This window comes from Elephas maximus, chromosome 3 (assembly GCF_024166365.1).
Source record: "Elephas maximus indicus isolate mEleMax1 chromosome 3, mEleMax1 primary haplotype, whole genome shotgun sequence".
NCBI lineage: Eukaryota > Metazoa > Chordata > Mammalia > Proboscidea > Elephantidae > Elephas > Elephas maximus.
Genome location: NC_064821.1, coordinates 79,585,106 through 79,607,710, shown reverse-complemented (window position 1 = coordinate 79,607,710; position 22,605 = coordinate 79,585,106). Strand labels below are relative to the sequence as shown.

Below are 22,605 nucleotides of genomic sequence, written 5' to 3'. Positions count from 1 at the left end.
GTGTCTCTGCGTGGGTTTGAACCACCAACCTTTCTGTTAGTAGTCAAACTCAAACCATTTGCACCACCCAGGGACAAAGGACCACTTCTACCTACTCCTAAGCTCTACCTACACCTTGCAAAAACATGTACACCCTTTCCCCCTACCAAGACTAAACCTGGGGCAAAGCCACCCTGGCCCACCCTCTGTCTCCTACAAGGGAAGTCAGATGGGGTAGGATGGTTGTGTCTGGAGGAGGGAGATTGGAGGGAAGCAGGGCTGAGAGGCTGCCGCCCCTCTAGGGGCTCCAGCAAGGGGAGGGCTGCCCCAGCAGGATGACAGAGAGATGATTAAACCCACAGAGAAGATTGATAAGGGAGCTAAACAGCTGCAGCTCTGCAAGGTGGGCTGGGGACAAATCTCATCTTGTCCTGGCGGGTGCTCAAAGCACTGGGGGGCTGGGCCTGCCCGAGTGAGCTCATGACCTACAAGAGCTCAGGAGCAGGGGTGGGGGTGGGGCAAAGGACTACTCCCACCTTCTTCCCCCAAAGGCCGCTGGCGTGGCTTTCAGAGCCCAGTCCCCATTCCTGCCGCCCCAGTGTTCCTTCCCCCTTGACACCCATCTGCACCTGGGCAGCACGTCCCTTCTCACCGGTGCCCCCTTCACCCACAGCATCTCCGCCACAGCTCTCACTCTCGTTATTATTAGATGTGATTTACAGCGGAAACGCTGAGTCAGACAAACCAAGAGTCCCCAGACAGAAGCAGAGGGAGAGGAGAGGAACCCAGGGGAGCCGCCCCTCTCTGGACAGCCTCCTCGGAAAGGAGCAAGGAGATTGGAACGGGGCGGGGGGTGGGGTGAGGCTTCCGGGATAAGTGGGAGGTCAGTCTCTCCTGTTTCTCTTGTTGGCTCCACGCCCAGGATCCTCACCCTGGACCCCTGAACATTCAGATCCTTCCCCCGGCTCAGCCTTAGTCCTGTCAGCCTCTGGCTGTTCCTAGGCAAGTTTGAGACCAGCTCAGGGATCCCGGAGCCTTGAAATGAGGTGGCTCGCCTGGGCCCTAATGTTGCCTCACACCAGGGCTCGTGGTTCAGGAGGTGGCTCCTGACTTCCAGAGATGGAAGAGGCAGGAAAAGTGCATTGCTGGGGCCCCAGCCCCCGCTCTGCAAACAGAATACGTGTGTTCGTGGGGGTGTCCAGAGGCACTGGAGTGCTTGGAGAGCGCACGATTCTGCTTTCACCTAGCGCGGAAGAGCAAGGTGGGCAGGTCCGTGTGCGCTCGCTGAGTCTCTGACTCCCTGGCAGGGAGGAACTGGGCATTGTTGCCAAAAATAAACCTTCCCTCTCCCGCTCCCTGGCTCCCGGCTCCCGCTCATTAGGATGCGTGGCGTTTGGCTGCGGTCCCACACCTTGCAGCTCATTATAAATATGCAGTCGCTGCTGGCGCTACCCCAATCATCTCTGCAATCAGAGCTTTTAATTAGGTTAATTAAATTGTATCAAATCTCGCAGGGACGCAGTTCACTGATGCTGATGAGGCAGCCAAAACAGACCCCAGCTCCTCCGCTAATGAAGGCCGCTGCCTGCCTGAGCGGTGAGGGAGCAGGAGCGCATAATAAACGGGCGCGTCCTCCGGGAGGAGCCGCTGCCCAGGCCGCAGGCTCTGGGGACCTGGCAGGGGGTCTGCTTCGAGCAGACCAGGCTCCAGCTGCAGCGGAGGCTCCCACCCGGGAACCATCCCCTTCACTTGAGAACTAACAGGAGCTTCTCCAGGAGCTTAGGCAGTGTCAGGGGCCTGAGCACCTGCCACTCCTGCACAGCAAACTTGGGTGAGTCCCTAAGAGACACCTACTTAGTCTGGGGCACTCGCTTTATTTCTCCCCCGAAATGGCCCGAAAGGTCAGGACTCTCTCCCCATACACACCTACACACACACACACACACACACACACACACACACACAGCCCTGTCACTGCCCCTCTGATTGTCTTATTAGCCAGGGGGCCCAGGCTGAGACCAGAAAACCCATCCAGCCACTGCCAGTATAGTCTCCATCTGCCATGGAGGCCATCTGCCCCTGGGAGCAGGAAGGTGGTTTATACACTACCAGCCAGAGACAGGAGGCAGTGGCACCCTCAGTCTCTACACACCAGATGGACCCTATATTTTCCCACCTACCACTCTACCTTAAGAGCCCTTTTTGGCAGAGGGACACTTGCCCCAGACCCCCTGGATCAAATCGGCTAGGGGATACAAGATGGGAGGAGGAGGAGAGAGAGTCTCCCCCATTCCTGGTCCCTGCCCACCCTGAACTAACGTCCCTGTCCCCTGGCAATCATTGCTAGGCACAGCAGGCTCCAGAGCTTGAGGGCCCTTCGAAGGTCCTCCCCTGCCTACCCGCAGGAGAGCAGGTGCTGCCCCCTTCAAAGGGGCTCTCCCCAACCCTCCACTCAGCCCGGCTCCAACTCCTCCTCTTACCCCCCACGTCACCGGTCTCAGCATCACTGAGCAGATGAGGACAGAGGATGGGGAAATTTTCAGTGCTTTCAGGATATGTTTCTGCTGTAGATGCTGGTTTTTTGGTTTGGAAATGTTTTTTGTTTTTTTTTTTTTACTTTCCACCCAGTAATGTGAAAACATGAAACCTGAAACCAACCCCCCACATTTGTCACCTCAGAGAGAAGACTTTGGGGTAACTGGAAGAAAGCTGTAAATGAGTCAAGCGGATTCAGGGCGGGGGGCTGCCCAGCTGCCTCCGGGGCACCATAGTTTCATTAGCACTTATGATCTGAGCATGGCCATCAGGTGACAGATGACAGGGGGAGAGGGAAAGCTTTCCTTCCCACCCTCCTCATACTCCCAAACCCAGCAGTCACCAGGGTAAAGTTCTCTTGTCTAGAAATAGCTAGATGCTTGGCTCTGTTCTGGACCAGCCTCCACCCTCACCCTACAGAGGCAGAGAGTTCCAGATAGTATAATTGAAAGGTACCAAGCAGCCTGTTCCCCTCACCCAAGAGAGGAAAGAGCCATTGCTATTACCAGTGCCATGGAGTAAAACGGACAAGACTGGACAGGGAGAACTCTGTATGAACTTCAGTTAGGAGAGATACAGATTGGACAGGAGTTCCCAGTGGAATGATGATGGATCCAGGAATGGGGAACAGAGATTCCTTATAGGAAGTCTGAAAGAGGCAGGAGAGATTTTGTCCTCTGACCAGAGAACAAGCAGAAGCATGAACCTTCTAGCCTCTTCTAGCCTCCTAAGGTGGTGGACTTGGAAAAGGAAACTCTGCCTCTCATTGTTTCATAGCTTCTCTCTGATCCTTCCCCGCACTTTCTGCTGAGGCCGACCCAAGGAGCTGAGTGGAAGCTCTGCCAGCAGGGAGGCCCCGTGACCTAGCTGGCTACAGAGGATGCGAGGATGCACCCTCTGACCCCAGGAGGCAGCTGCTCAAGCCTAAGAATCCTGCCAACTCAGCCCCCAGACTGGGTACTTCAGGTCCATCCCCGATTCCTTCGTTCACCTGGGGCTTTGGGCCAGGATTCCCACCCGAGCTTCAGCCTGCCCTTCCCCAACATCCTGTGCATGAGGCTCTGGGAACTGGCATGCTGGGAGAGTTTGAGGAGGGAGGGAGGCCAGCACCACACACCTACGTGCCTCACTGTTTCAAGTCCCAACAGGCCTGGCCTCACCGGCCTCCACAGGTAGGCAGAGCACGTCTGCATCTGTTGGCTGCTTTCCCTGCTGGAGGACGTGAAGCTCTAATTGTTCAGTACCTCGCAGCCAGCAGCATGGGGAGAGACAGCAAGATATAAACAAACACTCAAAAATGCATGTGGAGAGACCCCTACCAGGTCTTGGTGGAAGCACTGTTTGGGCAACCTGGGGCATGACATAGAGCCCTGGGGAAGACTCCAATGCTTCCCATATGGTCCCCACTACAAATAACTCCTTGGGGAAAGCCCTTTCCTGTCTAGTCCTCTTCTTGGGGCCACACTAACCTCAAGATTGGGGGAGAAAATCTTTTTTCATACGTGCTCTCCCCCATGATATTATATGTAATAAATAAATACATACTTCACAGGTTGGGAGTACAATGAGGATTGTGACGGAAACGAAATGTGCTACGTGGGTGGACACCAGCTCTGGAGAGCTAATCCCAGCAAAGGGGCAGCAGCTCCACCTGCTGGGCCCTTTCCTGCCCTGTCACCAGGAATCAGTTTCCTCTAAAAATAGTCATGATTTTTTTTTTTTCTGCCTAAGGTCCATTTGGACGTCTGACCACATATACATCCCTGGTCCCATAACGTTGTAATAGAGTTCCGAACAGGACGTAGCAGACATTATTGGACGTATTGAACACAACAGCTTCCCGCATGCAGTATGTCCATCTCATGTATCTTGTATACAAAGCAATTGCGTCGCCAAGTGTATAATGGTACAGTACATACATTACCTATAATACGTCTTGATAGACATAATAAATGCCTGTTACTGGCGTATATATGTACTGTACTGTACTTTCTATCATTGTTTTAATATGAACTTTCCCTACTTACCAATGAAGTTTACCATATAACAGTGTATAATCAACTCATAGGCAGCAGCATCAAATCTCATGTATCACACGACTCCTGTGTGTTGTAGCATTATCTCTGTTTTTCTTTCAAAAATATTACCATGAAGTGCATCATGGCTCCCAAATGCAGCAAAACCAGTGTTAGTGATAGCAGCAGCAAGAGGCAAAGGAGAATTATCAATTTGGAAGTGAAACAAAAGGTTACTAATCAACATGAAGGTGAGAAATCAGTAAACGCTATTGCTTGTGATTTGGGCACGTTCGCACAACGTCCAAATCACATATAGGCCTATTTCACAGAATGTATCGTGAACATTAATCAACGCATGACTGTAGAAGAGAGAGAGTCAGAAAAAGGTTTTATTCAAGAAAAAGCCAGGGTGACACTCTCCTGCCTTGGTCAGCAGGGCAACCCTAAGACATTCAACGGGCTGAGTTGGACTCATTCTCTGCTGGGCAGCTGCTTTCCAAAGCAGCAGCTACAAGGTCTGCAGTTCATGTAGCTGCTGCTTTAGAAAGTTTATACAAGAGACCTGAACCACACCAGTCCTGACTCACAGAAATGCTCTCCACCTCCACAGGCTACCCACAACACCCATGGCATAGCCAGGGCAGGATGCCACCAACAGCCCAAGCCACTCCTGGGCCTGGATCCTAAGAAAACAATATTCTCCTTTCCCAAGCAGTAAGCAGGAATCTGAGGTCCCACTGAGCATCAACGTATCAAAGGTCTGGCCTATTCTCAATACCCACAGGGCGAAGCCAATCTCTTCCCTTAGAATTCCTGGGCCTCAGAGACAGCTCAGTGTAACAGCAATTCAGGATACTCAGACACATCCTCTTAGTTTTCTGGTTACCTCTGGCCTGGAACTTAACGGTACCCTGCGAAGGTAGACTTCTCTGCTTCATTGAGCCTATGCATATACCTCTCCAAGCATGTTTGTGTACCTGTCTGAGGACTCATGCAGTCAATGGCCTGTGTGTGAAACCCTCGTGCTGAGTCCCTATTTCAGAGGGTATATAGGTACACATGGGCCTGTTTGAGGCCTGAGTTGTATGCGCTTTGTATGCCTGTTAAAGTGTACCATTGGGAGGGTATATGCTTCATGAGAAGACAAGTAGGGATACTCCCTCTGCTCCAGAGCCTTACCTTCCTACCCAGTAGGGGCAGGAGGCAAGGTGGGAAACAACAGTATCAACTTGTCCCAGTAACAGATTGCAGCTTGGTCTGCTCACTCCCCTGTCCCACATCTATGTGACAAGCCCCTTCCCTGGCTTGGGACTCAGGTCCCCGGATCACCATCCTGTAAATCTATCACCATTTACTGATATCAGCACCTCCACAGGAGTTCCTGCAGACTGCGAGACTTCCTGAAGATAAAAGCTGCTAAATTCTGTTCCCCTGGCCCTTCTTCCTGTTTTCCAGGGCCCCCAGATCTAAATCCCACTGGATATAACCTGAGGAAACAGGCTTTAACACTAGGCTTTGTACACAAAACTGGCAACTATGGGCACTTATTAACAATAATTTTTAAAAATATATATATATCTTTAAAATCCACACAGCTATTCCCCCTCCCCGCCCCAGGGCACAGTGAGGTGTGAGCAAGCCTTCCAGTACCCTGTTCTCCATTCTCCACCCCTCCCCCATTTGCTCTAAGCATGCTCAGTCCTGTTCCGACTGGCCTCAGCCTACAATCCCTGTAGGGGCAGACAAGGGAAGGGTGAGACTGGGAAGAGAAGGAAACTGCCACATACACTCTGGGGTCTGTATCCCAGGGTGAAGGGTTGCACTAAGAATCAAAGAGTGGCCAGCAGAGTAGAGAGCAGGAACAGAGAGCCAGGTCTATTCCAATTTGAGCTTCATGAACAAAGAGGTGCCTCTGCCGGTTCTTGGCTCCACAGGTTTCTACCTGTAGCTGTAAAGTTTTAAGAGAAAGATCTTTTCCTTGGAAAACTTACGAAGCCACCTGAGTATCCAATAAAAGAACAATGAATAAGGGTAAAATCATTCTACCCACTGAATAAAACATTATGCAATCATTAAAAATAATATTTAATTTTTACCAAGAGCATATAGTACTTTAACATTTAGTGATGTAACAAAAATGTAAAAAAAATTAATGATTTAATGTTAAGTGAAAAAAGTAGGATATAAAGTTGTTTACTGTAATTACAGCTACAAAACACAAAAACATAAAACCTGGTGCAGAGTTTTAAAAATATAATAAACCAGGACATTCACAGTAGTTGTTTACCTCCATAGCCCTTAGTACAGTAAGTATGCAATAAAATTTGCTGTTCTTGAATAAGTATTGGGATTAAAGATGAATTAATCTATTTTCCAAATTTGCTGAAATAAGATTATATACTCTTCATAATAATAAAAAACTTAAGTATATACAAATAAGACTGATTTCAGAACCCAAAAACAGTAACGCAAGGGAAGGAGCTTTAATGTTGTTTATAGAAAGACATCAAACCTTAAGATCTACAATAAATTATGTCTACAAAAAGATAAACCACACCATTTGGACTAATGGAATGTGAAGTTACTGGGGGAGGGGGGCGAAGAATTCTTGTCCCTGCAGAATGACAACGCTCATCTATAATACGTCAGCGTTTTCGACGACTCTGAAATTTGTAAATAGCTGGTGAGTTTACAGTCGCGTTCTTCACCTTCACCTTCGGAGTTTTATCCTAAAAAAAAAGTAAAAAGGTTACCAGTAAATAGCAAAGCTCGTTCAGGAGAGACAAAGCCCTAATGCCCTCAGGCACCCGCTGTGTGTAATGAACTAACCTCTCTCCTGAGCATCTACAGTGGTGCTAGCTCTACACATACAGTCCTTGGGAAAATTGAGAAGAAAGGTATTTAAATCATTTTTTTGTAGGTTCTCTCACAGAACAGCAGTTGAGAAAGGCTGACCTAAGTAATCTGCAAAGCTAAAGAACCTGACATTTAGAGAAATGATAATATATGAAAGGGGCATCTTAGATTCCTTAGCTCTGCTATTTAACTACACAATGTTGTCTATTTTTAAACACGAATGAGCGACACATAGTTTTGTTAACCTGTTTAAATGTTAAGGATAGCTGCTCATAAGCTATAAAGTTCATATGCTACCCGATCCTACCCTTTGCTATTCTAAAGCACTGACTAATAACCCCCTTATTATCCTCTTAATCAAGAAACATTTCAACACCATCAGAGTAACAGACAGTGGCTCAAACCACTGCCCCTGAGGAGCAGACATTTTCAATCGGGCTGATTTACACACAGCTGAAATCCAGCCTCAGTTAAGACCTTTACAAGAAGGGGAAAAAAAAAAAAAATGAAGGCCTAAGGCTTCTCTCTCCTCACCAGAAGGTCTTTGCGTGTTTGAATTTTCTGTGCAACAACAAACAATTCCTTCTCTCGCTGAATCCGCTGCGTCAGATGCTTATACTGCTTTTGCCTTTCTTTAGCCATCCGCTGCAAAAGAAACGCACGCATTCAATAAAACAATTCAAGGGATAAAACCGAGGCAATGTTTCTTAATCCACTTAAGCCCATAGGCATGAATGGCTTCATCAACTCCCTCCTTACTTTAGAATCAACATGGCATGATACTCTAGTGTCCATTTTAGAAAGACCACATTGTAGAGCTGAAAGGAACCTTGGAAACCGTCTTATTGAAACCTGTCAGTTCATAAATGCAGAAACTGAGATTCAGAGTGCCCACGGATACATTGCTCATCTGGAGCAGAGTCAGGGCTGTCCTGAGTCTCACAAATGCCAGGTATCTTTCCACTACTACACTAAGCTGCTTCGACCTTTGTGTCTAAGCTCCTGGTTACCAGAGGTGATGGCAAGTAATGAACCAGTACTAGAAATCCTACACAAAATGAACAGAGAGGAACAGCAGGGCCGCCAGGTCATGTGCTGGAGACTGAGAACCTCAGAACTCAAGAGATCAGGACTTTTTCAGCAGAAGTGACCTGAGATTCTCACTGCTAATGACTCCTCAAAGATCAGTGGTCCTTAAATTCGGGTAATCATAAACCTTTGAGAAACTGATCAAAGTTTTGGATCCTTTCTTGAGATACATGTACACACATTTGTACAAATCTGTCCAAACTATACACCCATTTGCACAAAATTTCAGTGTGTGTGTGTGTGTGTGTGTGTGTGTGTGTCATGGGGGGGAGTGGCGTATTCACAGACCTCTTAAAGCCCACTCCTGGATTGCCCACCCTCTCCAGGTTACAGACTAAATTCCCTTGCAATCCACCCACCAGCAAAAGAAACGACACTGCTGGACAAATATGACAAGACCCAAACCTTCCCAACTTCTCAAAAGCTATGCTGTAAACTATTCTACACAGGAGTTCAGGATATTAATCTCTTTAGGGACTACCACAATTCTTGAGAAGTGTCAGTGACACAGCTAATTGAAAATACAACTAATTGACAAACAGAGTTATCACAGGAACCCTAGTCAGCCGGCTCCTCAGCTGGAAGTGTCATCTATAGGGAGGGGAACAGTACTGGGCCTCAGACTTCACAATCCACCGATTCTACCCTAGTCTCACAGCAGTGGTTTCAGACAGCTTTTGTTTTCACTTTATTGCACAGACTGTCAAATTTATGGGATTACCCAATATAGTCAAACTAATTAGGGGTATTTATATTACTAAAGCAAGTTTAGCTGCCTCTGAGCTAGAGAAAACTGCTGTGAAATTAAACATTGGAAGCAAAGCTGATGCGGTGTAAATGATTCAAATCAAAACAGAACAGCTGTCTGCCTGAAACACATTGACAGTATTTTTTTTAAACGAATCAGTCAGAAGTGAGAGTTTAACTCCAGAAGTCTCTGAGAAAAAGCATGTCTTTTGCACAAACCCAGTTATGATGATGGAAAGCACTATAAGTTAAATACAAAATTTTGGTTACAATTACTAGCGTGATATATAAAGACCTTTTGATGTGTCATCACCGCTGCAGGTTCAATATCAAAGCATACCAAATCCCTTAATCTTTGCTGTCCCTCTTTTCTCTGCATTTTAAAAATGTCTGGCATTTGTTTAAAGCATTAGAGCACAGGGTCAGAGCTGGGACTCCAACCCAGACCTAAAGGCCAGAACCTAAGCTCCTGGCCCTGCTATGCTACATGGCCTCCAATCTCAAAAACCACAGAACCCTCCTCCATTCCCACCCCTATAATCAAATTCTCCTTCCACTTTTCTAAGGGAACGTAGTGAGTTTTCCACAAATAACTATACTAAATGCAGTGAGGAAAAAAAAAAAAGAACCTAAACTCAAATATGAAGAACAAAGGAGAAAATTACCTTAAACTGAGCCTGATGGGTAACTCCTTTCACTTTTTCCTTCCTCAGGGTCTCTATTGTGGGTCTATTAAAGACTCTCTCAACTAGTTCTGGGGCTGTTCGCAGGTGAGTTGCAACGTCGAACTGTTCAACTAAAAGTCAAGATAACTCTTAAGGCAATGTCAAAAGTCTGTCTCTAAACAACATAGATCAATATGCTAGATTGTCCCAGAAACCTGCAAACATTTCATACCTTCTTTTTTGGTGTCAAAAAAGAACACATGCTTATTCTGTTGCTTCCCTTGGAAATCCAGCAGATGGAGCTCTGATTTTAGTCTTTCAATTTTCTAGAAAGCAGAATACAATCTCACTTTATATTGGGTTCTTCTGGGGTATCAGGAATGAATTCCAAAAGTTTAAACCATTTCACATCATTATCGCCAGTCAGCAATCAACTTGTTTCATTCTTTTAAAGGAAAGCGCCATAAAAATTTAGGTGGTGCTAGCCAAGCATTCCACAAAATTCATTCAATCCTTAAAATGGTCCTATGAGATAGAAATGAGTAAACAGCCTCAGGGAGATTAATTTGTCCATAATCATGTGGTGAGTAAATGGTACAGCCAAAATTCAAACCTAACTCTGTCTTCCCAAACTTGAATTCTTTCCATTCCACCATGCTGATTATACTTCTAATTCATTATCACAATTAAGCATGCGTTAAGATTTTAAACGCCACAAGAAATCAATTTCTAACTTGAGGTTAATGAATTTACATTTCCCGTCTTCACCAGCAGAAATACATCAGAACAAAGAGTTTCGATTGTTACCTTAGCTTCTGCAACTCTTTTCATTTCTATATATTTGACATCCTGAGTTCTCATCAGTTTCAGCTGTTCTGGGGTTGCTTCTTCCTTTGTCTCCTTAATAACATGAACTCCATCCTAAAATCCAAATTTAAAACATACATTTCCTATTAGATTAAAATCCTTAATTTAGTGCTGCACAGTTCATAGCTGAAGCAAAGGCAACCCAATGCTGTATGCTAATGGCAATCCAATGTATCAGGCCCCTGAGACACACGTACAACTTAGCACCTCCAATAAGCCACTCTTAGTACAACTCACGGCATAAGACAACTCAGATTCAGAAACAGAAATGCATGTTGCCCATGACGGGGCAGGTCTGCCTTGGATATTGACCGAGAGCATCCCGCCCAATCGAGAAGGGCTCTGTTAAGGCCAAAGATTCTTCCTCACCATCCTTTCCCCCATCCTTATTTTCAAACAGTTGGAGCTCAAAACACTGACTGGCCAATTAAGCACCCACCTGGAGTTTAACCCGAGTCATTTTATAGTAGAATTCATCTGGATTTTTTTCAAGAGCCTTCTTCCGGAGAGCTCTGAGATATTCTTGCTTTTTTCGGTAGTCACTAAATAAACAAGGTTCATAGCAAACAAAACACAATGAGCAGATTTTACAAGAATCTGAAAGTTCATACAAAATGAAATGCAAAAAAAACCAAAGCAATGACTGGCTCTGATCCATGCTCCACTGTCACTGATGTTGAGCTCGTGTCTCCGTAGGATCCACAATCTAACAGTCCTCTCCTATCCCACTCTTACCTAAAATTAATGGTTCCTAACCCATGTATATTTTAGTGTCATCTAAATCATTATGACGGGACACCAAACAAAGCACAAAAACTCCTCAGGCAGGACTGTGGTGCCAGCTTCAGCAGATTCAGAAACTACACGGTGCAGAATAGCATGATGACTAGAACCGTGGACTCTGAAGCCCAGATGTGGGAAGGGGAGAGAACCGCCCGGGTTCAAATCTTGACTCCACTAATTCTGGGTGATTAACCTTGGTTAATTAACCACTCTGCACCCCAATTTCATTTGTAATATGAGGATGATAATAATAGTAACCTAGCCCAGAAAATTAGGAGCCCTGGTGGCACAACACTACTAACCAAAAGGTTGGTGGTTCAAACCCACCAGCTGTTCCACGGGAGAAAGATGCAGCAGTCTGCTTCTGAAAAGATTTCACCCTTGGAAACCATATGGGGCAGTTCTACTCTGACCTATAGGGTCACTATGAGTTGGAATCAACTCGACAACAACTGGTTTGGTTTTTCAGGTTTTATTCCAGAAAATAACTGGGAGGAATAAATGAAAATAAACACTAAAAATCTCCTAGAAAACTGGTCTGGTATCAGCACTCAATTATTATTATTAGCCTTCAAACTCTGGGACCCAGAGCAACCCACTTAATCCATCACCATCTGTACCAGCATAAGAAGGACCACAGCTGACATGCACAGTTAAAAAATAACTACAAAGTATTCTGCAAATAAAGTCCTAAAGAAGAAGAAGAATGGGGATAATTGTTTTATAAAATGTTTTCAGAGTTCATTATCACCCACGCTCAGTCTCATGAATCCATCTTTCACATCTCTTCATTCCACACCACACACATGGTGAGGTAAGAAAACTCAACAACTGGAATTTTAGATTTTATCTTGCACTTCAAAAAAAGCAGACAGAAGAAAGACCCAACTTCTGGCTCAAACACCAAGGCAGAAGCAAATCAAAGTCACCATGAGAAAATGATCTGGAGCGACATAACAAAAACTCACAATGCAACCACAGTTAAGTAAATACCACTATGCCTGAACAAAGAGAGAAGCTGAGGGTCACAGAAAAGCATCTGACAGGCTGCCAGGGCTCTGGCCATGTTCTCAATGGCAGGAAATTATCCAGTCGGACACTCGGGCAATTCCGCTGCAGCACAGGCAGACTCTAAGCTTTCTTGGCAGCATGTCTCGAAGAAAGCCTGAACTCACTCTGCACGAAGTTTGTAATCCTTCTTTTTCTCCAGCAGGCCCAGATGTTTTCGAAAGCCGGGCTAGAAGACAAAAGTAAAAAAAAGGGCTAGTTTTCTCAGCAAACATATACCTAAATCAACATGACATCTGATGGGAACAGGAGTCTCTAGAGTACCCAGTAAACCCATGTCCTTGGAGCCAAACCTGTTACCCTGCTCCCTCCCCACGTCCAGCTGGGCTCTGCCCAAGGATAAGAGGACCATGCTGACGCCAGAGAGGTCACAAGCACTGCCATAGTAGGTTTCCTGGCCTATTAAGGACAGAGAGAGGCAACAATGACTCGGCACTAAGCAAGCAGTTGCGAGTTGTACTAAAATTACTACCAACTTAATCCAAGGGTTTAAAAACTACTATGAAGGGAATAGATAGTAACAGGGAGGCAACTGTGGTAAGAGAGCTAAATTTAGAGTCTGGAGACTTGGGTTCAAATCCAAGCTTTACCTTTTAATAATCTGTGACCTTGGGCAAGTCACTTAACTTCTCTGAGCTGCGGTTTCCTAACTGTAAAACAAGAATAATAGTACCTACTTCACAGAGTTGTGTTGTTGTTGTTGTTCTTGTTCGGTGCCATTTCAACTCATAATGACCCCGTGTGACAGAACAGAACTGTCTCATAGGGTTTTCTAGGCTGTAATCTTTACAGGAACAGATCTCCAGGTCTTCCTCCAGTGGAGCCACTAGGTTAGTTCAGTCCAAACTGCCAACATTTCAGTTAGCAGCTGAGCACTTAACCACTGTGCCACTGTGGCTTCTTAGTGAGGATGTCTGTGAAGTGGAAGTGCCTGCAAGTGCACACAGCAGGTGCCTGACAAATGTTTACAGTTATCATCAATCAGCCTGTGGTACAAGGTATGAGAGAAAACCAAGTATGACAGAAAACATTCTCTGACACAAGGATTAAATCTTGGTATTATGTTTCCACAATCTACTATCTGTTGAGCACTTACTATATATCAAGGAGCCCTTGTGGCACTGTGGTTAAAACAATCAAGTGCTAACCAAAAGGTCAGTGGTTCAAAACCACCAGCTGCTCCCGGAAGAAAGATGTGGAAATCTGCTTCCGCAGACATCTACATCCTTGGAAATCCTATGGGGTCACTGTGAGTTGGAACTGACTTAACTGGCAGCGGGTTTGGGCTCTGGTTTACTATATATCAGTCTGCACTAGATGCTTCAGTTACATCATCATACTAGGCCATATTTATTAAGCACTTACTCTGTTATAAGACAATGTTATAAACTCATCACAATCTCATTTAATCCCAACAACCATGGAAATGAAGTAAAGCAATTCTGTGTGGTGGTACAGTCTTCACCACCCCATTAGACTGCATCCTCTTCTGCTTTGAATAATCTTCCCTTTCGCAGAGGTACACTCCTTTACTGTTTAAACTGGTATGATAATTTGGGTGGGATTTTAAAGACACCTTTCTCATCTTTTTCTCTTCAAGTGATACAACAAATAACTCAATATTTAAATGATGCCCAAAACCTCCTCTAATAATTTTTAATTATAGCAAACAAAGGGAGGTTGACAAATAGTGGAGAGAGAAAACTCAAGGGTCGAAAGAGCGACATGAGGTAGAAATGTTGGAATCTGTCATGTCCATCTTGGATATACATCTGTATTATAGAATGAAACCTGGCACTGCATTTGAAGTATTCTTTACATTACACACACACTCTGTACAAAGTATCTTCAATGGCTTCCCCACTGCCTCACTGAAGGACCTACAGGGTAAAGTCCAAACTTTATCCAAACAGAGAATGCCCCTGTCAATGTGTTTACTCACCTTTCCGGCATGGCCTTCTCCTCACCTCTCCCACAAAGATCCTCACTTCCTCCTTAAACAGATTTGCTTATGCCATGCTCATGGCCTGCCTGGAAAGCTCTCTCTCCCTTCTCTGCTGATCGAAATTGACTACTGGTAACTGTGACCCTATTCAATCTAAGCATCAGATCATTGGTAAAATGAGGATACTAACATCTACCTCAAAGGGATGCTGTAGGATTATATAAGATAATACCTATAAAGCACGTAAGGCTTTGCCTAACACATAGTATGTGCTCAAAAAGCGATGATTATCATTTCCTTCCCACTCTAACAAGTTTCATCACGGTGTTTTCTCTCATCACCTCTACTCTTCCCACTCAAACTCCTCACTTGGCATTTTTTATGTGCCATCTCTTATAAAGTTCTCTCTTAATTCACCTTTTGGTACCCTCTGGAGTCAAAACACCTGGTATATGCTATATGTCTCTGGGCAAATTACTTAACCTATCTGATCAGGCAACATTTCCTTGTTAAGCATAGGGTTGTTATGAGTCAGTCAACTCAACAGCAATCTGAGCCCTAGTTTCCTAATCTGCAAATGTGAGAAAATAATAGTACCTACTTCCATCAGTGGTTGTGAGAGTTTAATGAGAGTATAGGGTAAGGCACTTTGACTCCAGCACACAGTAAGCACTATAGCTACTACTACTTTTAGATAGGTCCAAACACAGTCTTCTATGCAAGGTAGCAAATTACACTACTGTTCTCAGCACACCACTGAGCACACAGCAAGAACATAATAAATGTCTGATAAATGCTATTAAGCAGGAAGACTAAACTGTCATCAAGAGGCTTTAGTTCTCATTCAAGGCATAACAATTGGTATCTATCCGCCTGGAGTGACGGAGGAAGAAGAGCCAGGAGTAGGAGGAGGAAATGGAATGTGCAGCTAATTGCCTTCTTGAACAACTGCCTCATCTGCCATGAGACCAGAAGAACTGGATGGTGCCCAGCTACCATTACTGAACATTTTGATCAGAGATTCCATAGAATCCTGATTGAAGGAGGGAAAATGCAGAAACGGAATTTCAAATTCTCATGAACTCCAGGCTTTCTGAATCACTGGAGGGTGGATGAACCCCTGAAACTATTGCTCTCAGACAATCTTTAAACCTTAAACCAAAAATATTCCCTGAAGTCTTCTTAAAACCAAACAGTAGTTTAGCTTAACAAGTAAAAAATGTCTACACTGAGCATTAAGCTGTTTTTAGAACTTTTTTTTTTTTTTTTTATGTAATCAGGAAACCCCGGTGATATAGTGGTTAAGTGCTATGGCTGCTAACCAAAGGCTGCTAACCAAAAGGACGGCAGTTCAAATCCACTAGGCACTCCTTGGAACCTCTATGGGGCAGTTCTACTCTCTCCTGCAGGGTTGCTATGAGTTGGAATTGACTCATGGCAACGAGTTTTTTTGTTTGTTTTATATGGGATTAAGTTGACAACAGCAGCTTGAAAGATTAGATAGGAACGTGAGGGGCAGCGAGTTTTTGTTAAGGGGAGAGAAACGACTCAGAAAAGGAAGGTGAGAATGGCATGACTCAAAAAATGTAAACAATGTCACTGAAATGTACATGTAGAAATGGCTGAATAAGTGTATGCTTTGCTGTATAGCTTCTCAACAACAACAAAATAAACTTTAAAAAATAGTTTTTTTTGTTTGTTTGTTCTTAAAAGAAGCGTTAGTTCTACCCCATCAATCACCTGCATAACTTTTAGATACACCCCCTCCCCTTTCTTCCCCATCTGTAAAATGAAATTGGACCAGATGTCTTTAAGGGCCTTTCTGAATTAGATATTATGTGATTCCCAGAGCAGCGGGCTGGATAAATTGATTCTACACATAAGCAAACTTCTACTCACTCTCCCCACAGACAAACACCCTCTACAGACATCCTTACAACTGTTTATTTTGTCTGAATTTGATGTTGTAGTGAATGGGCAAGTCCCTTTCACTCTCTGGTCGTCAGCTTCCTCACCTGTGTAACAGGAATGGAAAACACCAACATTACAAGATGAGGCACAAACAAAAGCGTATTTGGCAGATCTTCATTAACCACAAATCCCTCGCATGATGGTGATAGCACATCTAAAGCATCAATCCCTACGCTCATCAAAACCAATATGCAGCAGGCAGAGCCAAGCGTTAGATACAAATACTAATCCCAGCCGGGCCATTTTCTAGCTGTGTGAACTTTGACCTCAACTTCCTCAGGGAAGGTCAGGCACTTTACACACATTACCTCACTGCGTTACCTCACCTGCAGGATGGGTTTGATTATCCCCACTGGCAGGGGAGCAGCCCGGCAGAAAGCGCCCCGAACTTCTTATGGAGAGAACAACAATTTTATCCCCAGCCGCCGCGAGGCTCCGCCCCAGCCACAACTATTCGTTAGCATATATTTACTTACAGCCCGACCAGGACCGGAGTGGGGCAGGGGGGAGGGATAGGGGGCAAGGGCGAGACAGTTCTGGGGGCGACGGGCCAGCGCTCCAGGGGCCTGTGCGGGCCTACCTGACTTCGCTCTCGGTGTTCCCGCTGCCGGGACTTAGCCGCCTTCCGAAAAGCCGCCGCCATATCTGCTCACGCCTGGAAAAGCTCAACAGACACGACGGTTCCACACTGTCTCAGCTGCCGCGACCACTAAGGCTACCGGAAACAGGCTGAGCCTCCAGCGCTCAGGACCACCCACTTTCTGTCCTCAGCCTATCGCGCGCCTGCCTTTCCGGAAATCCGTCCACAATCAAGACGGCTACTGAAGGCTTTTTCTGGGAAGTGTAGTTTCCTAGGTCTAGTTTCCTGACTAGAGTTCCTTCTCGCCAGAGCTTGTCCACGTGTACGGAGATCTAGGCTTCGCGCTCGGCTCCGCGTTGGCACCTGGGAACACGTGGCTGGCACTGCCAGCTGGCGGAGCTGAGCTTGGCGTGTGCGCATGAGCAGTCACCTACTCGTCAGCTCCGGTTGCCGTGTTTACTTGGTACACTTAAAGCCAGGAACGATGTAATTTTTTTTTTTTTCTTCCCTTCAGTGTGCTAAAAAGCGCGCTCTATAGACAGGAAACCCTGATGGCATAGTGGTTAAGTGCTGAGGCTGCTAACCAAAAGGTCGGCAGTTCGAATCCACCAGGTGCTCGTTGGAAATTCTATGGGGCAGTTCTAACCTGTCCTATAGGGTCGCTATGAGTCGGAATCGACTGGACAGCAACGGGTTTATAGAGGGACAAAGGACCTTAAAAACCATAGCTGACTCTGCCCCGACAGGCTGTGTGACTTGACTTTAATGAGCATCATTTTTCTCATCCATAAAACGAGGATAAGGATAATAATAGCATGCACTGCCTGCCTCACTGGGTTGTCAAGTGGCTCACAATCTGAGTCGTCGTATCTGTAAACAACGTAGAAGAGAATCACCTAATGGCAGTGGTTATAAAGTTCTTAGTCCCCCTCACCACTAACGGAAAGGCTTGCAGCCCAAACGACGGTTTGAGACAGTACATGTAATGATTAGGACCATGAACTAAGGAGGTGTATTCTGAATCAGGGCTTCAAACTGGTCCATTCCGGTTGAACCCCTCCTGAGAATTTGCATTTCCACCCCCCAGATATACTGAATCAGAATCTACGTTTCAACAAAATCTCCAGTGATACATACAATAAATTTTGAGAACCACTGCCCTACTAGTAGAGGCCCTGGTGGGGCAGTGGGTTAAGCACTTGGCTGCTAACTGAAAGGCTGCTAGTTCAAATCCATCAGCTACTCCACAGTAGAAGGATGTGGCAATCTGCTTCTGTAAAGATTTCAGCCTTGGAAACTCTATGAGACAGTTCTTCCGTGTCCTACAGGGTCACTATAAGTCAGAGTCGGCTTGACGGCAGTGGGTTTGGTTTTTTATTGGCTCTACTAGTGGTTCTCAGAATTGGTCCCTAACCAGCAGCGTTAGCATCACCCGGAAACTTGTTAGAACTGCAAATTCTCAGCAGGGGTTCAAACTAGAAGGAACCAGTTCAAAGCCCTGGTTCCAACCCTAACTCAGCTACCAGCCAAGGCAAGGTTAGCTTCTCTGAGCCTCAGTCTGTTATTGTTGTTGTGTGCCCTCGACTGACAGAGGAGAACTGCCCCATAGAGTTTCCTAGGCTGTAAATCTTTGCCAGAGCAGATGGCCAGGTCTTTTCTCCCACAGAGTGGCTGATAGGTTTGAACCACTGACCTTTTGGCAGCTGAGCACTTAACCATTGCACCACCGGGGCTCCTTCAGCCTCAGTCTACCCATCTGTAAAATGGAGGTAATAATACTATACCCACAGGATTGTTGTGAGGATTAAATGAAATATTGTGTGTAAACACACACAAAAAAAACCAAATCCATTGCAGTTGATTCTGACTCACAGTCAACCCTATAGGACAGAGTAGAACTGCCCATAGTTTCCAGGGAGCACCTGGTGGATTTGAACTGCTGACCTCTTGGTTAGCAGCCATAGCACTTAAACACTACGCCCCCAGGGTTCCCATTGTAAAGTGCATACTAAAGACACCCTGGTGGCACAATGGTTAAGCGCTGGGCACTAACTGAAAGATTGGCAGTTAGAACCCACCAGCTGCTTCTTGGGAGAAATGACCTGTCAATCTGCTCTAGTAAAGATTACAGCCTAGGAAACCCTATAGGGCAGTTCTACTGTGTCACATGGGCCCACTATGAGTCAGAATCAACTTGAAGGCACCTAACAACCACAAAGTGCTTACTGCAGTGTTCAGCTCTTAGCAAGTTCACAATAAACTGGAACTACAGTAAAACATGCGGAAGCTGGAAAGCTGTGTAAGGCAGAAACCTGTCAGAGAAGGAAAACTCAAATATTTTCACTAAATAGAGAGCGACAGAATATCGGTGACTGCACCCTGTCAAAGGCGTAAAACTTTTGAGACCTGGGAAAACAAGGCAGTCCCATCAACTTCAGCTCTTACAGGTTTCACTGTATTATTTTTATCATCATTAAACCTGCCTCTAAGGCTAGGAAGAGTCTTGGAGACAGCAGAACATTCCAAAGCCCTTTGGTTTCTTTTCTACCACGTGAAACTGACCTTCAGCAGGTTCTGTAATTTTGCCCATTACTCATGACAGGGGTCACCCCTCCAGCTGATATCATCTGGGGATATCATCTCTTCAGTCCCCAGAGGTGCTAGTCCAGTAGACCAAAGGTCATGAAAAGTAGCTGAGATCTACTGTGTGAAAAGTCCTTTCCTGCCTCCGGACCTGAGCCTTGACCAACTCTGGTCACATGCATTAACAAAACTCCATCTCATTTGTCATTTGCCATTAGAAGACAAGGCCCTTCACGGTCTGGCCAGGACCTACTTTCCCAGCCTCATATCACTCCTTTTCCCTCGGCCATACTGACCTTCTTGCTGCCCCTAAGCAAACAAGCTCATTCTTACCTCAAGCCCTCTGCAACTGTTTTTCCCTCTGCCTGGAACTCCCTACCCTGATGCTCACTTGACTGGCTCTTCCTTGCCCCTCAGATCTCAGCTCAAATATCCTCTCCAAGGGGAGTTTTCCTATCACTGCATTTGCTATAGCAGCCCCCATCCCCAGCCTATCACATCACTCTATTTTATTTTCTTCAAAACACAGTCTGATATTTTTGCTTGTTTTCTTATTTATTTCTGCTTCACCCCGCAACCTCCAGTTCCACACATGTCCATGAATGTATGTAATCTCCATGAGATCAAGAATCATGTCTTATTTGCTGCTTGTATCCCCAGTGTCTAGAGCAAGTGCCTGGCACAGAGTAGGCACTACATTAATATTTGTAAATTAATAAATTGCCACCACCACCATCTCTGCCGCCACCCTGCAATCAACTCTGTGAGGGGATGTTTATACCATGAAACCTGTGAGGGCCAGAACTTGACGGGACTGCCTTGTTTTCCCAAGTCTCAAAAGTTTTCTGCCTTTCATATCCTGTGCAGAGGGGAGATGAGAGGGCAGAGGCAGTCAGAAGCTGGCTGAAAGGACAGAAAAGAGAGAGTGGAAGGAAGGAGTGTGCTGTCTCATGAGGGGGACAGCAATTAGGAGTATATAGCAAGGTGTATATAAATTTTTGTATGAGAGACTGACTTGGTTTGTAAAATTTCACTTAAAACATGATAAAAATTAAAAAAAAAGAAATGATCCTCAAAACTTTGAAAAAAAAATGTTTTCTGCCTTGTAACAGGTGCAGTCACCACTTTTCTATTGCACTCTATTTACTGAAAAATATTTGCGTTTTCCTTCTCTAACAGGTTTCCTCCTTACACAAGTTCCAGCTTTTGCAGGCTTTACTGTGTTATTATCCCCATTTCCCAGGCAACACAGAGACCCAGATTGCGCCATCCAGTAGAGCTTTCTGCCAGTGATGGAAATGTTCTATATCTGCACTTTCCAATATGGTAGCCAATAGGCATGTGTGGCTATTTAACACATGAAACATGGAATTGTGACTGAGGAGCTAATTTTTTTTATTTTAATTAAGTTTAATTTAAACAGCCACATGTAGTTAGTGGCTACTCCATTGGACAGCACAGTTTAGAAGGCTAGTCTAATGGAGAACACACGACTAGTTTGTGGAATAGCTAGAACTAGAACCATTGTGCCTCTGGTTCCCAGCATGGTGTCTAGTACATAATGGTGGTGGTGTTTGGTGCTGTAGAGTCAGCTCCAACTCATAGCAACCTTACATATAACAGAATGAAACGTTTCCTGGTCCTGTGCCATCCTCATGATAGTACGTATGTTTGAGCCCATTATTGCAGCCACTGTGTCAATCAATCTCATAAAGGGTCTTCCTCTTTTTTGCTGACCCTCTACTTTACCAAGCAGGATGTCTTTCTCCAGGGATTGGTCCCTCCTGAAAACATGTCCAAAGCAAGAGAGATGAACTCTCGCCACACTTGCTTCTAAGGAACATTCTGGCTGTACTTCCTCCATCTCTTTTACAAAAAGCCAAGAGTCAATAATGAGCCAGATTAAGAAGCTCACACATCAGGCCGAGTGACCAGGTGGCAGCCCAGCCACTCCTGCACTTCCTCCAAAAAAGGCATGCCCAGAAGGCAGTTTTGTGCCCTAGGGGAACCCTGAGTCAGCCCTGGATTTGAACTGCACATCGACCACCTGTGGGCTTATGATTTGGGGCCACAGTCTCAAACTCTTCTGAGCCTCATTTCCTAATCTATGAAATGGTGGTAATAATAATAACACATCGTATGGTTTTTATAAGGATTAAAGGAGGTAACGATAGCACTTAGCACAAGGTAGGCATTTAACCACATTAGGGCTCCCTGTACCATACTTCTCCCTTACCCCCATGCTCAGTAGAAGTCACTCATTTCACCATCTCCACCCACAGACCCATCGTCAGGCTTGGGGTCACGAGGACAGTGTTTTCTGGGCAATTTGCAAAAGGGTGTCGGCTAAGCCATGAGGCCTGCAGGGGCTCTAGGCTGCCTAGTACGTGTAAGAGTGAGCAATACACTCAGAGAAGGAAGGAAGTTTTCTCTCTGGGTGAAGGAGGACTTGTGGTTACAGGCATCAGAGAGTGATTCAGCACCCAGAGGAAACCATGAGAGGCCTGTCAGTCATCACCCAGGCCTCCTTTGAAAACCTTTCCAAGGTGGTAGAACAGCTGGGGACCCTGAGCAAGCCCCCTTCCACCATGAGACAAGGAAGGCTGTGTGGGACCTCCCAGATGTATAAAGGGACAACCAGATCTCACTCACCCCGAACCTGTCATGCAGCACTAGAAACTCTGCTTCCAGCCCTGGCTCAGACACACCTGTTCCCCAGAGAGTGGGGGAAGACAGATAGGGAACAGAGAGTCCATGTGGCTGATACCCAGGCCTTCATGCGGCACGTCCTCCTGGGCCAACCGAAATAGAGTGGGCAGGGAAATGTGAGCCCATCGGGGAGCTGGAAATGGAGAGGGAAAAAGACACAGTCCCCCTTCTCTAAGCCAGTCCCCCTCCCCCAGGAGATGTCCTAACCTT

The 22,605-nt window shown here is 45.6% G+C and overlaps 1 protein-coding gene across 1 annotated transcript; it reads right to left on the bottom strand.

Annotated features, from left to right (window-relative positions):
• Positions 1 to 6,604: 6,604 nt before the first annotated feature.
• On the bottom strand, positions 6,605 to 17,276 carry UTP11 (UTP11 small subunit processome component). Its single transcript, XM_049878830.1, has 8 exons — positions 17,104 to 17,276; positions 12,715 to 12,776; positions 11,196 to 11,298; positions 10,697 to 10,810; positions 10,122 to 10,215; positions 9,890 to 10,020; positions 7,923 to 8,033; positions 6,605 to 7,261 (listed from the first exon to the last, which is right to left on the bottom strand). The coding sequence occupies exons 1-8, from the start codon at positions 17,164 to 17,166 to the stop codon at positions 7,178 to 7,180; spliced, it is 762 nt and encodes a 253-aa protein (XP_049734787.1). The 5' UTR covers positions 17,167 to 17,276; the 3' UTR covers positions 6,605 to 7,177.
• Between the last annotated feature and the right edge of the window lie 5,329 nt (positions 17,277 to 22,605).

What these genes read in the sequence shown, in the direction of transcription:
- UTP11 (XM_049878830.1), bottom strand. Translation starts at nt 17,166, where the DNA reads ATGGCGGCGGCTTTTCGGAAGGCGGCTAAGTCCCGGCAGCGGGAACAC. An exon ending in AAAGAGTTGCAGAAGCTAAG is followed by an intron (nt 10,216 to 10,696) that starts GTAACAATCGAA and finishes TCTGCTTTCTAG; the next exon opens with AAAATTGAAAGACTAAAATC. An exon ending in CCCATCAGGCTCAGTTTAAG is followed by an intron (nt 8,034 to 9,889) that starts GTAATTTTCTCC and finishes TTTCTTTTGCAG; the next exon opens with CGGATGGCTAAAGAAAGGCA.